Consider the following 21,711-nt stretch of genomic DNA (forward strand, 5'->3'; position numbering starts at 1 on the left):
CAGGATTTCTCTGTTCTGCAGACAAACTTAATTGTACTGTTGAAATTGCACTTCTTTTTAAGTGTGCATTTAAAGTTTTTGTGAGTTTGCTTTGTTTTGGGGACTTTAGCTCTGGCCCTACACGGCAGCCAGGCCTTCTTCCATGTATGTAGGGCCTAGTTGTCAGGGCAGCCAGCAAGCGGCGCTTCAGCCCCAGCTGAACTGTCGGTGCGGCTATCGCTGGAAGTGTCCACAGAGGATCGAGTTACTCTACGCCCCATCTTTAAGCCCCAGTCAGTGCGCCGTTAGCCGCAGGACAACAGAGGATAGCTCAAGATCCTGGCCGCCGGGAAAGCAGAGCGTCCACACTCATGTAAGTGACTCTCTTTAAACGGGTTTCGCTTAAGGAAACGTTACTGAAGTCTTCGGTGTGTACTAACTTCAGCTTTTCTCAAGCTAGACACCCCCTTTGTTAGCTTTAATGTCGCTAATTAGAGGGAAATATTGTGAGACGTCTTCTGTAGCGGTTGGTCACATAATCACACCAGGCTGCCTTTAAATAGATCCAAGAGGCTTTTTTTTCAAGTAAAAGTGTTTATATATACTGCAAGAAGCCAGCTCGGGCGATTTTCTGTGGCCATACAGAGCCCCGATAGTGTGTAACTTCTTTCCCGTCCCCGCGTCGGGAAGCCTGTTGCTTTCTTGCTAGATGAGATGGGGAAAGAGGAGGAGGAGGAGGGGTTGAGAAAATCGGATTGTCCCGAGTGCCTTGTCGACTGTACTCAAAACACCACCGAACCTGGGCAGGATATACCAGCTTTAAACAAATACGACGTACTAAACGCTTTATTAAACAAGAAATAACACAGGTATAGTGCTAATTTCTTTGATTTTTGGTGGGTAGGAACTCCGCGATAAAATAACTGCGTTTTCTTATTAGCTAACTATACTCGCCACAAACCTCACTAATGATTATTTTCGCAAGGAAATGCTTCCCTCGGAGCTAAACTACTTTTTTGGAGGCTGATATCTAGTGTGTAATAGCGGCTAATGAGCTCCTCCGGCCTTCTGTGATTCATAACATACCACTATAGTGTGTGCATCCTTAAGTGATTCACTTAAGGAATGGTAAAGCTACTTTCAGACACTGAACCACATATGTCATTGAAAAAAACCCCACATATAGTATACTACTGTTGCCATAAGTGACTGTAAGGTGCGTGTGAAGGCAGATTTATTACATAAATACACCACTACATGAGTGAAATACACGGCTAACATACTAGCTCATCACTCAGCATAAAAGGTAGGACACATGCAGTGATGAGTGAAGCAAATGCATAAACAAACCAGAGCTGTGGTGATCCTTTTGCCACAGATACTGCAGCTATTCTGAGAGTCTATACAGGGCTTTTAATTGTCTGAGCAATCTCCTTTAATCGTGTAACGTCTCCCTGAGTCATATCACGCTTGCTTACAAAGCCACTCTCTGCAGCCAAGTGCGATGTTCCCTGCATGGGCTCTGTTAGCAAGCACCCCTTAAAAGAATTAGGCGAATATAAACAACATGATCACCTTCATCATGCATTACTGTTAGCTTTTAAAGCTGTAAAGTATCAAGGCACTGAGAGTCTTTATGAGCTTATTGGCACTGGCTTTTTTTTTACACAGTAGAGGAGTCACTGCTCCTTCTCTTGCCTTTCTGATCTGATTGCATGCACTTTGAAGGTAACAGATTTTTTTTTTTCCAAGGCAGCATTTGGAGTTAGTTTCACAAAGATATATTTTTTTGACAGATTAGATAGAACAAATAGCCAGACTTCACATAGATGTTTGAATCCACCCATTGTGCTTGAAATCAAAGTCTCATTTTGCACAATGGTACAATGAAATATTGGTAAATTAAGACTTTTTCCAGGTAAAATAGTCAGAAAATATGTGTCTGAAAGGAACAGTGAGCAGGATGACACCAGTCAATAGCAAGGGTGATTTACTGAAGCAGCTTTTAGGGAATTTAAAATAATAACTATAAATTCATGAGCTGATTACTTCATAATCAGGTATCCCTTTAGGTATTTTTTTGTGCAGAATATAAGCGCTTTTTCCCTCTTTTGCTGTGTGTTACTATAGAGATTATAAAAGCCAGTGGTAACCACCATAATGTTGTTGTTCAATGATAATGAAAAGGCAAATGACAATTAAACACACCAGCACTGTCACTAAAACCTGACATTAATGTTGCCATAAGACCAGCTCACTGTGCTATAAGTCTGATATCAATCTCGATTGATTGGGGTCAGTTTGACAATTACATGCAATCTGTCTGCATAACTATTATATTACATTACATACACTCAGCAGCCTTCCGGTTCTACCGGAATATAACCAGAATACAAACAACTGGCAGCCAGTGGAGCTGAGTCCTCTCGCGTTGTGCTCATTGACAAAGACTCAATCTATCTGTAAATTAGACAGCAATTATTTGCAAACCTTTGACAATCTCTCTGAGAGCGATTGCAGTCATTCCAAGTCAGTCTGCAACTATTTGCAGAAAGGTTACCTCGTATCAGGTGACCTGTGCTATCACCTTACCTTACCCTCAAGCTCTGGACAATCACAAGTTTGGTCGAGCCAGTGTAAAGTAAGTTTGCACAGTTACCATTATCTCAGATTGGTGTTGCACGAGATGATCCATCTTGTTTCTAGTAGTCCCCAAAGAATTTTAATTTAGCTAATAAAAATGTATTTTTTCGTGTCGCAGAACTAATACAATATCACCACCTAAATTAGTGCAATACTGTGCTCTATCTGCTCGCCCACCCCCCACTCCTAATATTGACCAACAGTTTAAACACTCATTTATGAGCTAAGTAACACTGCAAATAAAAAGTCAGTGTGAACTTTTAATTTATAAGGAAAAAAATGAACAACAATTAAATACGAAAATTGTCATGTTAGCAGGGTGTTGTGTTAGTTTTAAAGCAGCTTATAAGATTGTTGTATGAGAGGATAATTAATTATCATTGTTGTATGAAGTAAGATGATATTTATCTGATAAAAGCAAAATGGATACTCAAGCTTCATCTAATACCGGCTGTATGAAATTTCAGTAATGTAAATTACTTGGTATTTATTCATCAATAAGAGCATTAGTGGAATACAAGGGAACTAAGAAGCTTGAGTAGAAGCGCTTTTCTGGCAGCCGGTTTGTCAAGAGACTCGACAAACTGGGACAGTTCTTCAGCACAATGGTGCTCTGATGCACATAGTGAAGCATTCTTCAGAGATAAATATGGACCTAACAGAAATGAAATAAATCTAGTTTCTTTTTAATGTTAATCTTTTGAACAGAAAATGTGTAAGTTGGGAGGAGAACCCAGGAGGAGCATGAGCCATTTTTCTTGCTCCGAGAGCTTTGTGGAAGTTAAAAATAAAAGAAAACAGCGTGGTCTAATATTTAGTTCTCTGATTGCTCACAAAAAGACATTAAATACTGAATTTGTCATTTTCAGGCCTCGATGAAGGGAAGACTACACATTCATCCGACGCTCTAAAAATGATAGAAACAATGGGTAAGTACTTGGTTTTTTAATTGTTTTATGCCAGGCATCTATAAAATATTCATGATTTCATCCATGATTGAACCAGCTTTAGGGTTGAGTGTGGTCATGATAGCAGACTGCTGAATCCAGTACCAGTACTCGGTTTAATTAAGATTCAACACTGCCATAATCAAAAAAAAGAAAATCTTCTTTTAAAAATGAGCAGTTTTTGCACGGGGGTTTGGGTGTCCGTCTCTGCTGGCTGTGCTTTGCACATTTGGCTTAAGCTGAGAGTTTTCTCAACCAGCGTAAGAGGCCCTGGATTCAGTTCAATGTCCGTGGGCTGCCAATGTTGCCATATCTGATAATGTTGCCATAAATTTGATTGTTTGTTTGTGCCCATAGAGATTTATTTGCCCAACTGTCAAGCATGATGCCAAATTGGTGCTGCCAGCTTCTTTCTTTAAAACAGCAATCTGTGGTCACTCTCAGGACGGGAATGTTGACTGTGTGTTTGTCAGCTGCAAATGATGAACTGTGATGAATACGTGTGCTCCAGGCACTGCTCTGCTGGAAAAACTGATAACACTAATTCTAAATTAGCCTAAGCATCGTTTCTGCGTTATTATTAAAAAACAAAATCAGAGTTTTCATGTAGCTCCAGATCTTTAATAAGTCCATTTTGGCTGAAAATACAGATTTATTGGTTGGGTTCCACAAAAAAAGAAGCTTGTTTTAATGTATTTCAACTCTTTATCACTCTACAGTTAAACATTTAGTCAGCTCATTATTCCTGCCATTGGTAAATGTCATCTTCTTTCCCGGTAGGTCTATGGCAATTAGCACATTTGGCTGATGTATCTGTGACTCCTTAGGCTTTGCTCAAGGACCACCTTTTCTTCTGCAAACTCACACATAGTTAGGTCCTTAGGTTTTTGGACAGTGACGCATTATTTGTGATTTTGCCTCTGTACACAGTCACAGTGGATTTCTAATTAAATTAGTCAAGATGTGACTGAAGTGCAGACTTTTAACTTTAATTCAAGGGGTTTTGCAACAGTTTTGCATTAACTGTTTAGGAATTACCCCATTTTTATACATAGCACCCCATTTTCAGACCTTCAAATGTAGTTGGACATTTGACTGACAAGCAGTTTCATTGGCAGGTGAGGTCGATTCCCTCATGACTCATTTATGAGGAAAGTAATGAGTCCAAATGTTGAACTTTATGCCAGCATTAGCAGTTCAATAGAACTCTCAATCTGAGGTTTTAAAGAGACAATGATGCAAATGAGGGACGCCATCATTAAGCTGAAAAACCCAAATAAACCTGTCAGAGAGTTCGTCAGTCTGGTGCGTTCAACATCGAAAGAAAACTAAAGTGGGTAGAATCAAAACAACTTTGCAACAACATATAACCAAGTCAAGACTACACTCCAGGATGTAGGCATATCATACAATCAAGAGATGCCTTCATGCAACAAGGTACAAACTCCTGGTTACCCCCAACACCAGGATGGACAGATTAGACTTTGACTAGACCAGAAATAATCGAAAAGAGCCGGCACAGTTCTGAAAAAAGTCTTTTGAGAGATGAAACCAAGGTTAACTTAAACCAGAATGATGGGAAGAGAGAAGCATAGAGAAGGCAAGGAACAGTTCACGATCCAAAGCATACGTGAAGCCAGTGTTATTCTATGGGTATGTAAGGCTACAGGTAGACCTAGGTCACAAGTGTTTATTGTTGATGTGGATGCTGGTAAAAGCAGCAGGATACATTCTGAAGTATAAAGAGCTATACACTTCTCAGATTCAGCCAAATGCAAAACTGGTTGGATGGTGTTTCAGAGTGTAAATGGAAAATGACCCAAAGCATACTACAGAATCAATTCATTGAACATGTAAGGGACCTAGTGTTCAACAGAGCATGCTTTTCAGTTACTAAAGACAAAACTAATTGCAGCAAAGGGCTTCAAACAAGCAGCACATGAAGGTGACTGCAGTAAACACCTAGCAGCATCTACAGGGGCGAAACACAGCATTAACTTATGCTAATGGGTTCTTACAGTCCTTATATTAAAAATTATGTTAGCTTGACTGCAATTCGTAAACAGTTAATGCAATACTTTTGTGGAAAAGTGTCTTTGTTCAGACACTTATGGACCTAACTGTCCATGCCACATTGATTTAGTATTCCTAATTATACACATGGAGGGAAGGACAGTGGAAATTTTACATTTGTCTGGACTGAACCAGTGGTGAGCAGAAAATAAACTTACAGGGCTCAAGTGTTATTGGCCTATTTACAACTTTTTGTTCAAACAACAAAGCTTTTCAGTGCAAAAAGTGTTTTGGACCTCGTGCACGGCCTATTAGGTGTTAGTCACAGTTGGTGAGCTTCTGAAATTGCTTCATTTTTGCTCAGATGACGTCTGGCTGGCCCATCCTTACTAACAAGCCACTCTCGAGTTACTCGGTTGTAGGGCTTATAGAGGATCCAGCAAACAAAGCATGGAGGTCCCAGTCCTTTTATCTTTTCCTCCTGATAACCATTCATTCTACGCTCCTGTGTAACCCACCATTTGACCCTAAAGTCAAGAAAAGGAAACATTGCTATTCCGAAAACAAGCAGTGCATTGAAAATTGAGGTTTTTTTCTTCTGTGCAAAAACTTGTGGCTACACGATTTTGATATAGGCCTGTTGAGAGTCAACCAGCCTTAACTAAGCCTAGTTTGTGATATGTGACTGCGTATTTTTCCGTCTATACATTTACAAGTCACTGAGTTATCGTTAAACATAAATATGTTAAAGTCATGTTTCAAATGGTTGTGGAGGCTTTTTTTTTTTAAAGAATCCTCTTAATAATTAAATCAGGATGCCTAAATGAATAAATGAGGTAATATCCAAACACTCTTCCCACCCTCGCTATCTTCACCCATGAACTGATGAAGTCTTTGTCCTCGCCACCTCTCTCCACCTCTGTCACTCCCACACCTCCGGCTGCCTGCATCGTCGCCTTCACTCTGGCGCTGTCACTGAAACATGCCACGGTTTGCAGACACGCAGCGTGCCTTGCAGGCGGTGGAGCGACTCCAGGCCAAACTCAAGGAGCGGGGAGAAGTGCCCACTGAGGAGAAGCTCAGCCTGCTCAAGTCAGTGCTCCAGAGCCCCCTCTTCCATCAGATCCTGGCCTTGCAGAAGTCTGTCCAGCATCTCAGAGATCAGGTAAACCCCCAAACCTTTTTGCTTAAAAGTCTTATATTTTCTCCAATTTGACTCACATTTCTTATGCCATGTTTTTCTTAGACTGTGTGTCTTAAGGATAGCGATTATATGATGTCACAGATGGTTAAAAACACTTTCTACTTACTTTAAATGTAATATTTCTACATTAATATAACTTATCAATAGTTGTCTCAAGGTGTAAATACTCTACAATAATACAGAGAAAACCATATGCCACAAGTGGTGGAGGGAGACAGGACAAAAGACACTGTGGGAGAGAGCCACAGATTTGTAATAACTAACAATTAAATGCAGAGTGGTTTATAAACACAGTGAGTGAAAAGAGGTGAATGAATAAGAACCATCCAGTGCATCATGGCCCAAAAACTAGGCCTGTGGTAGCTTAACTAAGGGTAATAATAAGAATGATGTATTTATAACATGCTGATCCCGGGTTCATTTAATCAGATTTCATAAACTACAAAAATGATGGGATAGCACAGGATAGTAGATTGTTATTATAGAAGTTTATTTAAACAGATGCATTTGTGTCTTTTGATATGAACTAGGACCTGCTGTTCATTTTTCATAGTACCATTGTAGTGGAGGAGTGCTCGAGGCAGGACCTTGTTCCTGGTGACATTTGATGTTGAGACATAACCTAGCCTTTAATGGGACCTGCCCAGACTTAATGTAAAACTGAAGGTATTATTCCAGCCACAGGCTCCTTGAATTCCCATTTTAATGGCTTCACACTGGCGACAGTTGTGGCAGGACTCATTTTGGATACTGCCGTTAGTTACATGTCGTACACCGTGTGCACTAAATGCCTTCTTGAGTGTTGAAGTTGTGTATGCAATGGAAGTGATGCTGGAGTTGTTGGGCTGACTGGTGCATTTTGAGAATATTTGGCTTCTGACCACTGAAATTATGCTAAATTCTAATATTTAACACACATAAACTCCAGACAGCAACCATTTAAGGGATGGTCAGTGCCTTAAACACGTGCCACTCTCATGCTCATGTTGTATGCTTCAGTGGGGGTAGTGCAAAGGCAGTCCCCAGGCAGTCACGGACTGTCCATCTACCTGTAGAGAGGATTTGTTGTCCATGCAGCCAGTGTAGAAAGTATGTGGTACAACCGGTCTGTGGGCCAGCTGTGAAGCTGAAGCTGAAGTGAAACAGTTTGTGCTTTTCATCTTTAATTTTTTTATCCTTGATGATCATTTTTTGCACTTCCCATGTTCCCGGTGAACTCCACTGTTGAATCCTTCCTTATTCTGACCCACTTGTCAATCAGACATCATTTGATCTGGGTACTGATAGAGCATCACATGCAGCTGTATGAACAGACTTCCCTGTTTTGGGAATATGATATCTCTTGTCATGATCTTTGTAATTATTTAAGATTTGTGTTGATTCTTGGATTTTTATTGTAATTCTATGTTGGGTGTTTTCCGTCATCACGTCTCATCCTCCTCTGCCTCACTGTTTGGTGCACTTCCTATTTTATTTTGAAGGTTAGCTCCTCATGCGGCCTCCTGTGCTTTTACTTCCCTCCTTTGTTCTTTTCCCAATCTCATTAGCGTTTGATTGACTTCACCTTTTGCACCTTGACCAGCCTGCTGTTGTGGCTAAAGTGTCTGTTCTTACAGGTCGGCTATTGTCTATTTCTACATGTCTGTGGGACAATCTGAATTCGTTCACTCTGACCAGACTGTGACAGTATTCAGTGAACCTGCAGTGGGATTTTCAGCATCATGACAAAAAAAAAAGGAATTTCTAAGATAAAACTGGAACTCCTGCTTTAGCTCTACCTCAGCTAGGCTGGAATGTTTCTGATATCCTTATTCAGGTTTTTATCTCTCCCTGCCTCCTTGGTGACCTCACTGATTCTACTTCTGGCTTATGTCAAGACATCCTCCCCTCACCCTTTCAATCCCCATTCCCAGTAGTGTTTGCCGCTATGGCCAAATTGCTGTCAGGGTCCACACAAGCCAAATATAATATGGGTACATGAGCAGAGATACTTTTTTCTGGCTGATTCTCTCCATTGAGAATTAAACATCTGAGTGGAAGGAAAGCGCTCTCAAGTCACAGAGGAAAGGGGCCAGGGTAAGCGTTTCAGAGAAAGAGACGAAAGTATGCGAGCTATGCACTGGGAGGAAGGGATGTTCGCTTTTTTACCCCTTGTGGAATTTAGATTTAAAAAGCCCCGTGGCATTTTTGTGCGCCAGCGATTTGACTTATTTCAAGAATAGGTACTTTCTTTTGTGTGTGTGTGTGTCTGTGTGCAGATTCCTCTGTTTTATAATAGAAAACTTAAGAAGCAGCCATTCAACTTAAAGTTCGTTCAAACCAAAGGACCTTTTCTGTGCTATAACAATAGTAATATTTTTGAGAAATGAATAGATAAAAAAGCAACAACTATAAGTGTGTTATGTTTCTTCGGGGCTTTCAGACCCAAGCTGTGTTTGTGTGGCCGTGTAAAGCAGAACCAATTTGGGGAGATGGTTTGTTTTTGTGTTTTGTTCTGAGACAAGAGGCTGACACGCAAACACACACGCAAACACACACACAGTCACTGCCCATCTTCTAGCTCTGCTAGTTAGGCCTTGCTTAGCCCACGTCGCTATGGCGACAAGGCCCTACTCTCCAATGAGAAAGAGGCCGCTGCCACTGTGTGAAGTGGGGCAGAAACAATTTCTTAAATGTTCAAGAACCAAACTGGAACTTTAATCCTCTTAGCTGGGCCCCAGCTAACAAAGCTCATGCATGAGCACGGCAACTTAGCAGCATGCTACGCTAACTTAGCCGGGCCCACGGGGTTTTGTTTGCTGTGTGCAGCACTAATGTGTCCTGTCCAACGGAGTTTTGTTTCTGAGTGCTAATCTGGGACTGTATTTAAAGGAAGCGTGATGTACAGTACATGTTCTCGAAGCTCTGAAAGTCGCACAGTCCAACTTCCTAATGCAAATTTCACAAGTTCACAAGGACAGCTTTAGCCTGGCAGCGCCATATGCCAAATGGAGTGTTTATAGAATTATTGCCGTGCATTACGTCCGTCCTTTTGAATCCAATTCGGAAAGTCATAAACATTACACCCTTTGGCTAATGAAATCGGGAAAACACTGTTTTATGTAGTTGTCGCCTTCATGTAATTCATCTGTCACACAAGTAAAGTCATTGCAGTGATTAAGAGCCGAGCATATTAAAGCATCCAGATGGCCAGCGATGCTTCTCCCTGGCCCCGATAAAAATATTGTATTTGGAGCCTCATCACTGTTGGAACATCAGCTAAGAGCTATTATCTCCTGAAGGATTAGAGTGCCATAGATCCAGCTAATCATGGAGGGATAACAAACTGTCTGCCATCTCGGTGGTTTTTTTAGACACTCAGATCCAGAGTTTTGGTGTCTAAAATTTAATTTGCAAGATCTTTATGTTCAGAGTACAAATGAGGCATAATGGGCCTTTTTTTGTTTTGTCCCTTAAAACTTTTAATTGTCTTTGGTTGGATTAAAGCCAGCAACTGCTGCTGTGTACAGGGTCGTTTTCTGAGCTGTTATGCTCCATTCAAACTGAAAGCCCAGCAGACAACATCACAACTAATGGAGATCAATTGCCATTTTGGATTTGATTCAATAGCATTCATGTGTTTGAATGTGGACCTATTATGTTTTTCTTTATGTTTTGTCTATATAGTACAGCACTGTATGCCAGCCAATCAGGCGAAAGATGGCTAAACTTTTATACATGTAGTGTTTCATGTTCACTTTAAAGGAATGTAGAAGGAAGATCCAAAATCCAGGAGTAAACATAGAAGTGTCAGTGAGGTATCTGTAGTTTTCACATTTCTGTTTTATCATTTCAGGGGAGTGTCCCTTTATCACGAGGGAGTGATCTCACAGCAGCCAAGCCCAATGGCAGCCATGTTTCCTGCTCAGACACCCCAGCTCCCACGCACGTCAATGGCAAGACGTCATCTGAAGAATTTGAACATATTATCCACTCCATGGCGCAGGTACAAACAGCTAGAAGGGAGGCAGTTATTGTAATGCGTGCTAACATTTTGTTAATTTATTGTCGGTTTAAGCTAGATGGCATATATTGACAAAGCGTGTGGAATCTGCATGTTGTCTGTGTGGGTACTCAGGCTCTCTCCCACAGTCCAAAGTGTCTCTCTGTGTGACTGCCCAGGGTGTACCCTGTGTTTCGCCCTATGACAGCTGGGATAGGCTTATGAATAGAATAGAACTGGATATGCAGAAGAAAAGGGATGCGTATAAGCTAAAATAATGCTATTGTGGCAAGTCTATTTTGAAACCCCAGTAGACTTTATTTTGTCAATCTTTTAACATTTTACTGATTTTTACACAAAAATAGGCAAGATTACTTTTTAATAAGTCCTATAACTCAAACCAAACATTCAAAGAGAGTCAAAAAAAGAGGAAAACTCCACACAGTGCTCCTCTCTCTCGAGGCACTTCAAATAGACTTCTAAAGGCTGCCTGTAGCTTTGATGCTTTAGTGAATCAGCACAAGGCCAATGTGTGTATATATATATATATATATATATATATATATATATAAAAGGTTTGTGTGTGTATTACGCAGGGACGTTATGTGACGCATGTGGATCTGCAGAAGCCAGTGTCCGGAGGTCTTGGCTTCAGCGTGGTGGGCCTAAAGAGCGAGAACCGCGGAGAGCTCGGCATCTTCATCCAGGAAATTCAACCAGGAAGTGTCGCTCACTGGTATGCAGGAAAAACATGCTGCTGTGCAGTCTTCCAGACATTCTTTCAGCATCTGGTTAATTGTTGATTTCTAATTTGAAATTTGTAGGACTTTGTTTCAGACAGTCAGGTGGGTGCGTTTACAGATTCTCTCGGGAGATTAGAGATACTTTTATACTTGCCAGGAAATACCAGAGTAAAGCTGTTGTGAGCTGTTGCAACACATGTTGCGTCACACCAATCCTAAAAGAGTGGAAGCTGCATTTTTCATGTTTCAGATATAAACACCCTTAAATGTATTCACCCAAAGACAAATTCAGAGTTACAGGTACAAAAATTAAAGCTATAATGTGGTATCTAGTGACTATAAGGGTTCTTATTCTGTGTCTTTGCCTCTGCTGCATGCTTCTTCCCCGTTACAGCGATGGGAAACTCAAAGAAGCCGACCAGATATTGGCCATTAATGGCCAGCCTCTGGACAAGACAGTGACCCACCAGCAGGCTATAGGCATCCTGCAGAGTGCTTCAGACAGGGTGCAGCTCACAGTGGCCAGAGGGCCAATACCTCAGCTGGCCAGTCCTGCAGTGTCCCGCACGCCCTCTGCTGCCAGCACATTATCAGCCAACTCCAGCGCGGTAATGAGTACACTGACACACCAATGGGGCCTGTGCAAGGAGCGTTTTATGATCTGACACAGTTTCCATGTGGGGACTTAAGAAACTACATGCACTTTGCTCTTTGCTCTGCAAACCCCATCCAGCAGCACGACACAGAAAACAAACATACCTGTTAAGTGTACATTTTTCCTAATAATACACTGGGTAACATTGTGTTTCACTTCTGTTACTGTCTCAGTGGCAACATGTGGAGACGATTGAGCTTGTCAACGATGGCACCGGTCTTGGCTTTGGTATTGTTGGAGGAAAAACCACCGGGGTTATAGTCAAAACTATACTTCCTGGAGGCATCGCTGATCAGGTGACTCTTTAGCTGTGTCTGTCACTTCTTTAGGAGATGTCTTTTTTCATCGCTCACAGCCAATGACACTTTCAGTGTTCTAGACAGATGACTCCTGTCAGTTATGTGTAATGAGAATGTGCTAATTGCAGGAAAGCACAGAATTACCTGTCACTTAGGATTGACAATGCCATAATGAGCGCAGAGTTAATATAGAAATCATTTCTTGCCACAGGATGGCCGCCTGCGCAGCGGGGACCACATCCTGAGAATCGGAGACACCGACCTGCACAGCATGGGCAGCGACCAGGTGGCCCAGGTCCTGAGGCAGTGCGGGAACAGGGTGAAGCTGGTTGTTACCAGAGGTCCTTTGGAAGAGACTCCTTCTGCTTCTGTCATGCCTGTGGTGCTCCCCACTGTCAGCGAACAGCAGGTAAGGGCATCAGTTTCTCTGTAAACCCAAATACCTCTTTTTAATTTTTTTTTTACATCACAGAGACGCGTGTCTCATTCAAATTGATTTTATGACTCGCACTAGCCTCGCAATAAAGCGTTTTCTCGAGAACCCGTCATCCTGATGGTAATTGCCTGCCATGCAAGACACACCATACACAGTTATATATATAAAAAACTTCACACATAAACTTCAGGTCCTTCATATCCAGTTTTATCTTTTCTTCCTGCTTGACAAGCCAGTACAAGTGCAATTAAAGAAAATTGCAGGTTGCATCACCTGTGACTCACACTTTCCTTTACGTTCCCAGCAAAAGAAGGAAAAAAAAGCTCCGAGCATCCTACAAACAGCAATTTCATGGTCATTTTCAGCACTCGCTTCTATTTTGACTTGATTGAATTATTAGTGACTCACAATGTGAATGACAAACATTATATCCCTGTGATCACACACAGTAACTGTGAGTCTTATTTTTGTCTGACAGGTACTGAGCGCTCATTAATCAAAGTTAAACAATGTATTTTGATGTGCCGCAATTTTCCTTTCTTCTGTTCTGAAGTAAAACATCTCTTTCATTTGGTTTCTGCTGTGATGCTGACTCATTTCTCTGCGTCTACACGCAGGGCTACGAGGAAGAGGATGCTGAGGCATTTGATGTGAGCCTTACTAAGAACACCCAAGGACTCGGGATCACTATTGCTGGTTATGTTGGAGATAAGAATTCAGGTGAAAAACGGATTTTTAAAAAAAATAATATGGAGATTTTAAGGTGATTTGTGAGTAATTTTTTTGCCTTTATAAGACATGGAGCAATGAAGATCAGGCAGTAAAGCGGGGACCAGTGATGGGAATAACGGCGTTACTTTTTTCAGTAACGAGTAATCTAACTAATTACTACTTCTATCGTTACAACGCCGTTACCGTTCTTAACAAGAAAATGCGGTCGCGTTACTATTTTTCAACAACCAGACGGTTGAAGCTGTCTTCAGCTTACCGCATCAGTTGCACGGAAGTAGCTGTCTACGTAAGTAATTTGGGCGCTACAGCTTTAAGCAGCTGCGCGCTCCCCCGCGGACGGCAATCACTTTCTGCCCGACGATCACTTTTTGGTACAACACCTGGAGCTAAGGGGGCAAAACAATCGCATGAGGGCTGCTGTTTGACTGAGGAAGAATATAGTAGTCGTGGTAAGCCAATCACATGACCACAGGCCTGCAGGTATCAGGCTGTGACGTTCTCCTTTATAGTGGAGTGGTACAAATAATTTGTGTGGCATCTTATTGAATGCAGAACACCTGATTGTTCTGTAAATAGTTTGAAATTTCTGATTATGTTCAGGGATCTGTAATTTGTAAAGTTAGGAAAAAGTGCCGTCCGTTTATTGAAACACAAATTGAAACACATTTAATGTCTTCACCCATTTATGTGTCTAAACTGTTCTGATTCCTCAGAGCCCTCTGGTATCTTTGTTAAGAGCATAACAAAAGACAGCACTGTAGACCAAGATGGCCGTATTCACGTTGGAGACCAGATTATAGCAGTAAGTACACTAATTATGCTCTTTTGGTTACGACTGGCTTCTGTTTTCAGCAGAACGAGGTTAAACATGCAGCAAATGTTTCATATTATCATTGATTGTGATCTAATTTACACATTTTATTCAATGGAGGGAAATTATGAGATGCATGAATTTGAATAATTCACAATTATGCTTTTTATTTGTTCTTCTTGCGACTCTGAATATAAAAGAGTTTTGAAACAGGACACCGAGCAGTTAAGTCTGTAATTTCATTACTGTAGGTCATTAACAGTGAAGTCATGAGTGGATGTTTTTACATGTTTTCTTGAAGAAGTTCTGACTTACTTTGTTCTAGTGTGCTGGTGTGTGAGGATGGACTTGCGTTGGGAGTTCACCTAAACGCTCATGATTGTGAGGGATTTAAAACTATCTCCTTCCTACCTGCCCTGAATGACCTAAATGAATGAAGTCGAGGATTAGACGACACTCGGGTGCAGAAATCAGTCTTTAGTTAATGCCATTGCAGTTCATCTCTTTCCAGCAAGAACATAGATGGCGCTTCAGCACACTCATATTGTGCAAGCAAGCCGTTCTGCCTCTCCTTTAATCCACCGGCTCACGAGAGATCGCCCTCTGCAGGTCGACGGCGTGAACATCCAGGAATACACCAATCAACAGGCAGTTGAAGTGCTGAGACACACGGGCCAGACGGTCCACCTTAAGCTGATCCGGCGGGGCTTCAGGCCTGATGAGATCCCCCCTGTCACAGCCCCCGTTGTCACCGTCCTCCCCCCTTCCACCACCATCCCCACAACCACCACCGTCATGAAGGAGCTGGAGCTGGAGAGAAAGAAAGCTGAGGAGGATGCCGAAGGTAGGATGGATTAAGTGAGAGAAATTTAATGAGGATAGATTAAAAAAAAAAATATGCTTGCTTCTCATCATCCTGTCAAAAAAGGTGTCATTTGATGTGTAAATTTGGCTGACAGGAGTTTCATGATGCAGTGAGGAGTCATTTCCATGTGACTCCAAAAGGAAATTTCAGACACTTTTATCGTGTTGTAAACAGGTGCAAACAGAACTTACTCCTGCCACACACAAATGTTGTTGGCTGGAGTTATGGCCTAAAACAACATCATATGCATAGAGTGAGGAAGCTGAAGCCTGAACACAGGATCATTCAGTTGCAGAGAAATCGACTTTTTCATATTGCGAGTAACCATTTTACACCAATTCCTAATATTGAAAAATAATTGCTTATTGCAGGTTAAAAGGTTCCTCCTCATAATAGCAGCAGAATACTCCCACGTTACAGCCCCGTCGCTCCTAATTAGAGGTTGAAATATGCTAATTAACGCTGCTGACAAATGCCAAGAGGACAAAAACTATTTTCTCAGATATGGCGATATAGTTAAGCGCTTTTTAAGCACTACCCTTCGTAGCAGTCAGACTGGCTAGAAATTTAACAGCCGTCTTTGTACGGAATCCAAAACTTAGCATCATGTTGGTTGAGAGTTGAAGTAGATCAACTTTCAGAATAGTAAAATAGTGCACAATGCATAACATCACAACCAAGGAGAAACCTGCATTTATCTCTTGTGTGTTTTTCTAATACCTTTGCATTTATGTAATATTGGCATTAAATAAGAGGAAGGAGATTTTTGTCTCCAGCTCTGCTGACAGGACCTCTGGGCTGTTGCAGAAGAAAGACAAGCAACTTGCATAAGTTGTTTAGTGTCAGCAGTAATAGATGGAGACTGAAAGTGATTATTTTTTAGCACTAGGAAGTTGAAACATGAAGAAAACCAGAAAACCAACAGCTATGAGAGAGACTGAAGGGAAGAGGGTAGTTTTTGGCTGCTTTGAAAACTCTGAGTATAGGAGAAACAGGAGTGTGTGTGTGTGTGTATGTGCACAGTGTGCTTTTTGCTCAATCATTAAATGAATGAAACAACAGAAAGAAATCGAACCATTAACTTAAACTGTTGTCACATCCTTCCATAGCAATCTGCTGAGTCGTATTTGTATGCTGGTACTTAAAAGACTTTAATATAAAATTCACTTCATGGCAAGTATTCATTTCATGGGTGACCAGTTCTGTGCCTTGCGGAACCCCAAAGACAAAAATGAGTCCCAGGCTCATTAAACGTGTATTAAAAGTCTTGGTATTAGCAAACATTAGCAAAGGCGCTTTATGTGTTTTTGATATAAAGGGAAAAGAGAGAAGGTCCTCCTTCAAAGCAAGAGTGATTAGGCACTAACAGATTCTGTGTCAGTGTTGAGGGTTTTTTGTGCTGTGCGTGTGCTGGTGGTGGAAGGTCGATGGCTCCTTTCAGTGACTTCTGTGTGCGTCTCACTGTCCGTTGTGTGTTTACCGTCTCCACAGATGAAAAGCAGCTCCACACAAAGAGTGAAGGATCTGATGTCAGCCCTGCCACGGATCAGCTAACAGAAGACAAACATGGTAGGAGGCTGAGATGCTTTTTCCGTGTGCTTTAGCAGAGATACTGGGCCCAAATCTGACAGATAAGGGCTTCTATTGACAGGACCACACCGACTAGCAGCACACAATGTGAGGACATGCTGAGACGGCTGCTGTTGCTAGGTTCAGACATTTAAATGGTAGCAGATAAGGGTTTATTGGATCTTCCACAACACATTTTCAAGTACTTTGCTTATACTTGGAAGTTTATGGTGCAGTGCCACCTGTGAATGGCTTATGACAACACCGTCTTAATTTTTGTGTGTTATTACATAACATATTGTGTTTTTGAAGAACCGAGCTTAACACCTTTTGAAGAGGAGGAGTTAATGAAGAAGTGGCAGGAAATTCTGGGCCCAAGTAATGAAGTTGTGGTAAGTTTACTGTTTAGATTCAGAGCAGATATTGTAAAAAATAACAGTGACCTGGGTCATCAAACAAAAGGGTCTGAATCATTGACAGGCTTCACATAAAGAGATGTGATTTACTGTTACCCTGACAGGTGGCTCAGGTGGAGAAGTTTACCGAGAACAGTGGTCTGGGCATCAGTCTAGAAGCCAACAGCGGACATCATTACATCCGATCTGTCCTTCCTGAGGGACCGGTCGGTCGCTGTGGCAAGCTGTTCAGTGGAGATGAGCTGCTTGAGGTATAATACTCGAAAATTACATTTGTTATTAGTATTTACAGAAGGTTGGTTGGTTGGTTCATGGAGCTCAGTTTTAGTGCAGTACATATTGTCACACAGCAACTCTGGAAGTACTTACATTGATCATAATGGTCTTTGTGGTGTTTCCTTTGTAGTTATAACACAGTGCCTGACAACTGCTGTATATGCCAATAAGGCATGTTTGGGCTTCACTTATTAGGAATGATTCCTACCTAAAAATTCACCAACAGAGGATAAGCTTCTGATACAACTTCACCTACTTCAAGGATGCTGGGGGAAGAGGGTGAAGTCTGAGGAGGTTATGCTCCATATATTTCCCCAAATATAGTTCCCCCAAAGAAAGTAATAAAAATCACTCCACATAGAGCTGAAAGCTGGATTAATCAGTGGTGTATCAGCTGTTTAAGTATGTTTCCAAATGAGTTATTTGGAGTTATGGTAAATAAATTCCTGGTTTTACATTTGTTTTTGCTACTTTTAGGTCTTTGTTTGGTATTCATGGCTTGCCTTTTAGCTGTTCCGGTTTATTCTCACCACTCTCATTTCCATCTCTGGCAGGAGGCCGTTTCAGTACAAAGGTCTAAAAACCTCCTGTTTTCTGCAAGAGTGGCACCAACCTGCAGATTAATGCTAATGTTGCTATGTTGCTCCCTTTCTGCTGGGCAACTGTTGCCACAATGACTTAAGCCAGTGGTTTGCAAACTGTGCAGCGTAGTAGGTTACTGGGAAAATATGGGGTGAATCAATGTTAAATGAATATGATTTAGCTGGAGAAAATAAACAGGGATTTGCTACTGCAGCTGTGTTAAGCTTTTTTTAAAATGAACTGGATTCTTTCGTATGGTTAATGATCCCTTCTCTCTTTTTGAGGAGGGTTGAGTTGCCAAAATAAGTTTGAGAACTGCAAACGTAGGTTGAAAAGGTGTCAGTACTGAGTTTACAACTTTTTCCACTTCCCACACATAAATAAAATAAATAAGTAAATAAATAAATATAAGAAGTGCTTCTTGGGATTACTAAAATTATTCTTTGGCATTTTGCCTTTTTTTTTTTTTAGGAGGAATAGTAAGAAAATGTCCACAAAGATCTGCAGCAGAGATCCGTTTAGCTAAGGCTCAGCTGCTGAGAGGCACTTTATCCCACGTGACATGTACTGTAACCACTTGGTCCTGATTTTAAACTCATATTATGATTAGTTTTAAGTTTTAACCTTTCCTTTCTTAGGTCAATGGCATTTCCTTGATTGGTGAGAGCCACAAAGAAGTAGTGAGAATCTTGAAGGAGCTTCCGCTCCACGTGTACGTGACATGCTGCAGGCCGGCCCCCGACCTTCAGCCTGAGGTGGATGCTGAGCAGAGAGAATCAGAGGCTTTGTCCACAACATCGAAATTGAAGGTACCTGCACTCATGATGCTGCAGTCCGTTTAATACTTGCTTTTGAACACGAAAAACATCCAAGTAAAAGGGTACAAACTTGCAGTCTGCACTTACAGGACACTTTATTAGGTACACCTAGCTAGTACTGGGTTGGACCTCCTTTTGCCTGCAGAGCTGCTTTATTTCTTCATGGCACAGATTCAACAAGGTTCTGATGCTCTGTTTGAACTTCAGCACATCGTGTTGACCATGTCCACATACCTAAATGCATTGAGTTTCTGCCATGTGATTGGCTGGTTAGATATCTGTGTTAACACTCAGATAATCAGTTGTCCGGTGTATATTACTAAGAAAGTACTGTAGCAGACGATGCATATGCAGGCCTCTTTTTGAAAGCATTACCACATCATAGAATATGTTTTCCTGCCTGTGCATATAAAGCAATTTGAGAATGATGCTCTTTAAGTCTTCCTTCTCTGTTCTAACCCATCAACCATTATTAGCTTGCTGTCAATTGCTCTATCGGGTTTCCACACTGCCAGCCGTGATGGATTAAGACTTAGTGATAAGCAGGGAAGGCTGAGCGTTTATTAAGACCAATTCTAGCAATACCTCAGCAGTAGCCAGCAACATTTGCTAGAGATATGAGACATCAAAAGCAGCTTTCCTTTGGGTAAGGGGGTTTTCATCTCTCTCGCCTTATCTGTGATAATGTACTAAGGCCCGAGCATCCCAAAGATATTTCCCTTTCATCTGCTGCCAGAAACCTGAGCCAGAAACAGAACTAGAGGGGAGCAGCCTATGGGTTGAGAGTCAAAGCGACGAAGGCATGGGGTTACATAGTGATTTTGGGTTTTTCCTTTCTGTGCAGAATCAAATAGACCTCAGCGGTGTAGTGGTTGCTGAAGACTCAGAGGTGAATACAATAGCGGCGACACAGGGCAACGTGAGCGAGGAGGCGATAGGATCCCCTTTGGCTATGTGGGAGTTGGAGATCCAGAATATCGAGCTCGAAAAAGGAGAAGGGGGACTGGGATTCAGCATTTTGGATTACCAGGTGGGATTATGTTCTAGGGTTTAATGGAAATGTAACAAATATCAATATTCAGGTAAAAGATCCTTTTTTAACATGTTTAGATGATGAGTTATACTTTTCTTTAGTTTTTTTAAACGTGTCTACATTGTGTGTATTTCTGTATTATAGGATATTTAAACATGGCCATATTCACAATATGGGCTACTTTTATTAGATGGAAAAAGCTCAGTGGTGTGTGTATGTCTGAGCATGTATTCATATCTTTGTGGAGGCCAAAAATTGGACGTTTATTTGTGGGGACCAGGATTATGGTCGCCTCAAGTTTGAAGGCATTTTTGAGACTCAAAATGTGGTTTCGGTGACAATATGGTTAGGTTTAGGCTAAGGTTAGGGTTAGGCATTCATTTTTCATGGTTAGGGTTGGGGTAAGGGGCTGGAGAAAGCATTATGTCAATTAGATGTCCCCACAAGATATGAATACCCCACGTGTGTGTGTGAGAGTGGTTAAGAAAATGACCTGAATTCGATGTGATCTCCATATGAGGCTGTGATAATTTACTCATTGACTTGTGCTGGCCTAACATCACCACAGGACCCACTGGACCCGGCCAAAACGGTGATTGTGATTCGCTCTCTGGTTCCCAATGGTGTCGCAGAGAAGGATGGCAGGCTGTTGCCAGGAGACCGACTCATGTACGTTAACACCACCAACCTGGAGAACGCCAGCCTGGAGGATGCCGTCCAGGCCCTTAAGGGGGCCAAGCTCGGCAAGGTCCAGATCGGAGTCGCCAAACCACTGCCTGTAAGAATTGTTATTAGAAAGCGTTTGCTTTTCCCCCCTCTACTTTAAATCGCTTTGAAAATCAAAGTTCAAATGTGGTTTGCATGATTGTAGTATTAAGTGTACGTGTACCTGTCAGAGTTACTGAGATTTACTCTGTGCTTTTGTGAATTTTCTGCAGTATTTGTCAGGGATCTGTCCCTCTACGTATGCAGGGTTTTAAATCCAGCAGTCCATATATCACACAAGTTAGTCTCCAGTCATGACAGCTCAGCTTACAAGGGCTTGAATTTTTCATGCAGGAAACAGTGTGGAGGTAGGCTGCATGGTTTAGCATTCCACCCACTGTTCTTTCAGGGGAGGTGACCAGCCTAAAATGCCCTGGACCCTTTGTTTTATATTATTATGTTATCGAATTCTCCAGTAGCACATCCCCTCTTGTACATTTAAACATACAAGGGCACCTGTCAAGATATTAGGTCCGTCCAACGGCATATTCATTGCTCCAGGCAGCTGTGCTCCTTGTACAGGATGTTTCTCTCCCTGCAAAAACAGCTTGCATTCTTTCAGCTGTAGAGCCGCAGTTCTCTTGTATTGAATCTGCCGTCGGATTACTCAGCGAGACCTCTGGGCTGCCAGGGTTAGCTGGATTACAGAGCTGCTGGAAGCCTCTGTAGAGTTATCCTGCTCTGCTGCAGGACGTGGAATGGACTTCTGAGAAGTATTTTGTTGTGTTGCCTCTCAAAATTGAGTCTTACTAGTGTAATCCTGCAATATGCCATCTTGGTTTTCATACATTTCTAGGGTGCACGCTACTCACAGTAAATTGCAAAAGTTCTTTTGTTTTCCAAAGAATGCATGTAAAAAAACACATGAAATTCAGAACGTCAAGATGATTGAACTCTATAGTTAAATAACAGCATCCTCAAAAATGTAACATCGCTTTCCATC

The 21,711-nt window shown here is 41.6% G+C and overlaps 1 protein-coding gene across 9 annotated transcripts in view; it reads left to right on the forward strand.

Annotated features, from left to right (window-relative positions):
• Positions 1–203: 203 nt before the first annotated feature.
• mpdz (multiple PDZ domain crumbs cell polarity complex component) overlaps positions 204–21,711 on the forward strand; it is a 50,927-nt gene continuing 29,419 nt past the window's right edge. For 5 of the 9 annotated variants that reach the window (XM_084924254.1, XM_084924253.1, XM_084924255.1 and 2 more), the window contains exons 1-17: positions 205–352; positions 3,492–3,551; positions 6,581–6,747; positions 10,622–10,771; positions 11,365–11,504; positions 11,906–12,119; positions 12,340–12,462; positions 12,677–12,874; positions 13,519–13,621; positions 14,347–14,435; positions 15,054–15,288; positions 16,801–16,878; positions 17,191–17,270; positions 17,399–17,545; positions 18,791–18,961; positions 19,815–20,000; positions 20,572–20,781. In XM_084924254.1, the coding sequence (XP_084780380.1) occupies positions 3,536–3,551; positions 6,581–6,747; positions 10,622–10,771; positions 11,365–11,504; positions 11,906–12,119; positions 12,340–12,462; positions 12,677–12,874; positions 13,519–13,621; positions 14,347–14,435; positions 15,054–15,288; positions 16,801–16,878; positions 17,191–17,270; positions 17,399–17,545; positions 18,791–18,961; positions 19,815–20,000; positions 20,572–20,781 (2,307 nt within the window). In that variant the 5' untranslated portion in view covers positions 205–352; positions 3,492–3,535. Of the gene's footprint in view, positions 353–660; positions 849–3,491; positions 3,552–6,580; positions 6,748–10,621; positions 10,772–11,364; positions 11,505–11,905; positions 12,120–12,339; positions 12,463–12,676; positions 12,875–13,518; positions 13,622–14,346; positions 14,436–15,053; positions 15,289–16,800; positions 16,879–17,190; positions 17,271–17,398; positions 17,546–18,790; positions 18,962–19,814; positions 20,001–20,571; positions 20,782–21,711 lie in introns of those variants that run through there. The other 4 variants (XM_084924258.1, XM_084924250.1, XM_084924252.1 and 1 more) reach the window with 2 other exon arrangements.

The sequence above is a fragment of the Perissodus microlepis genome, chromosome 3 (assembly GCF_051167445.1).
Source record: "Perissodus microlepis isolate ML-2025 ecotype Zambia chromosome 3, ASM5116744v1, whole genome shotgun sequence".
NCBI classification, from domain to species: Eukaryota; Metazoa; Chordata; class Actinopteri; order Cichliformes; family Cichlidae; genus Perissodus; species Perissodus microlepis.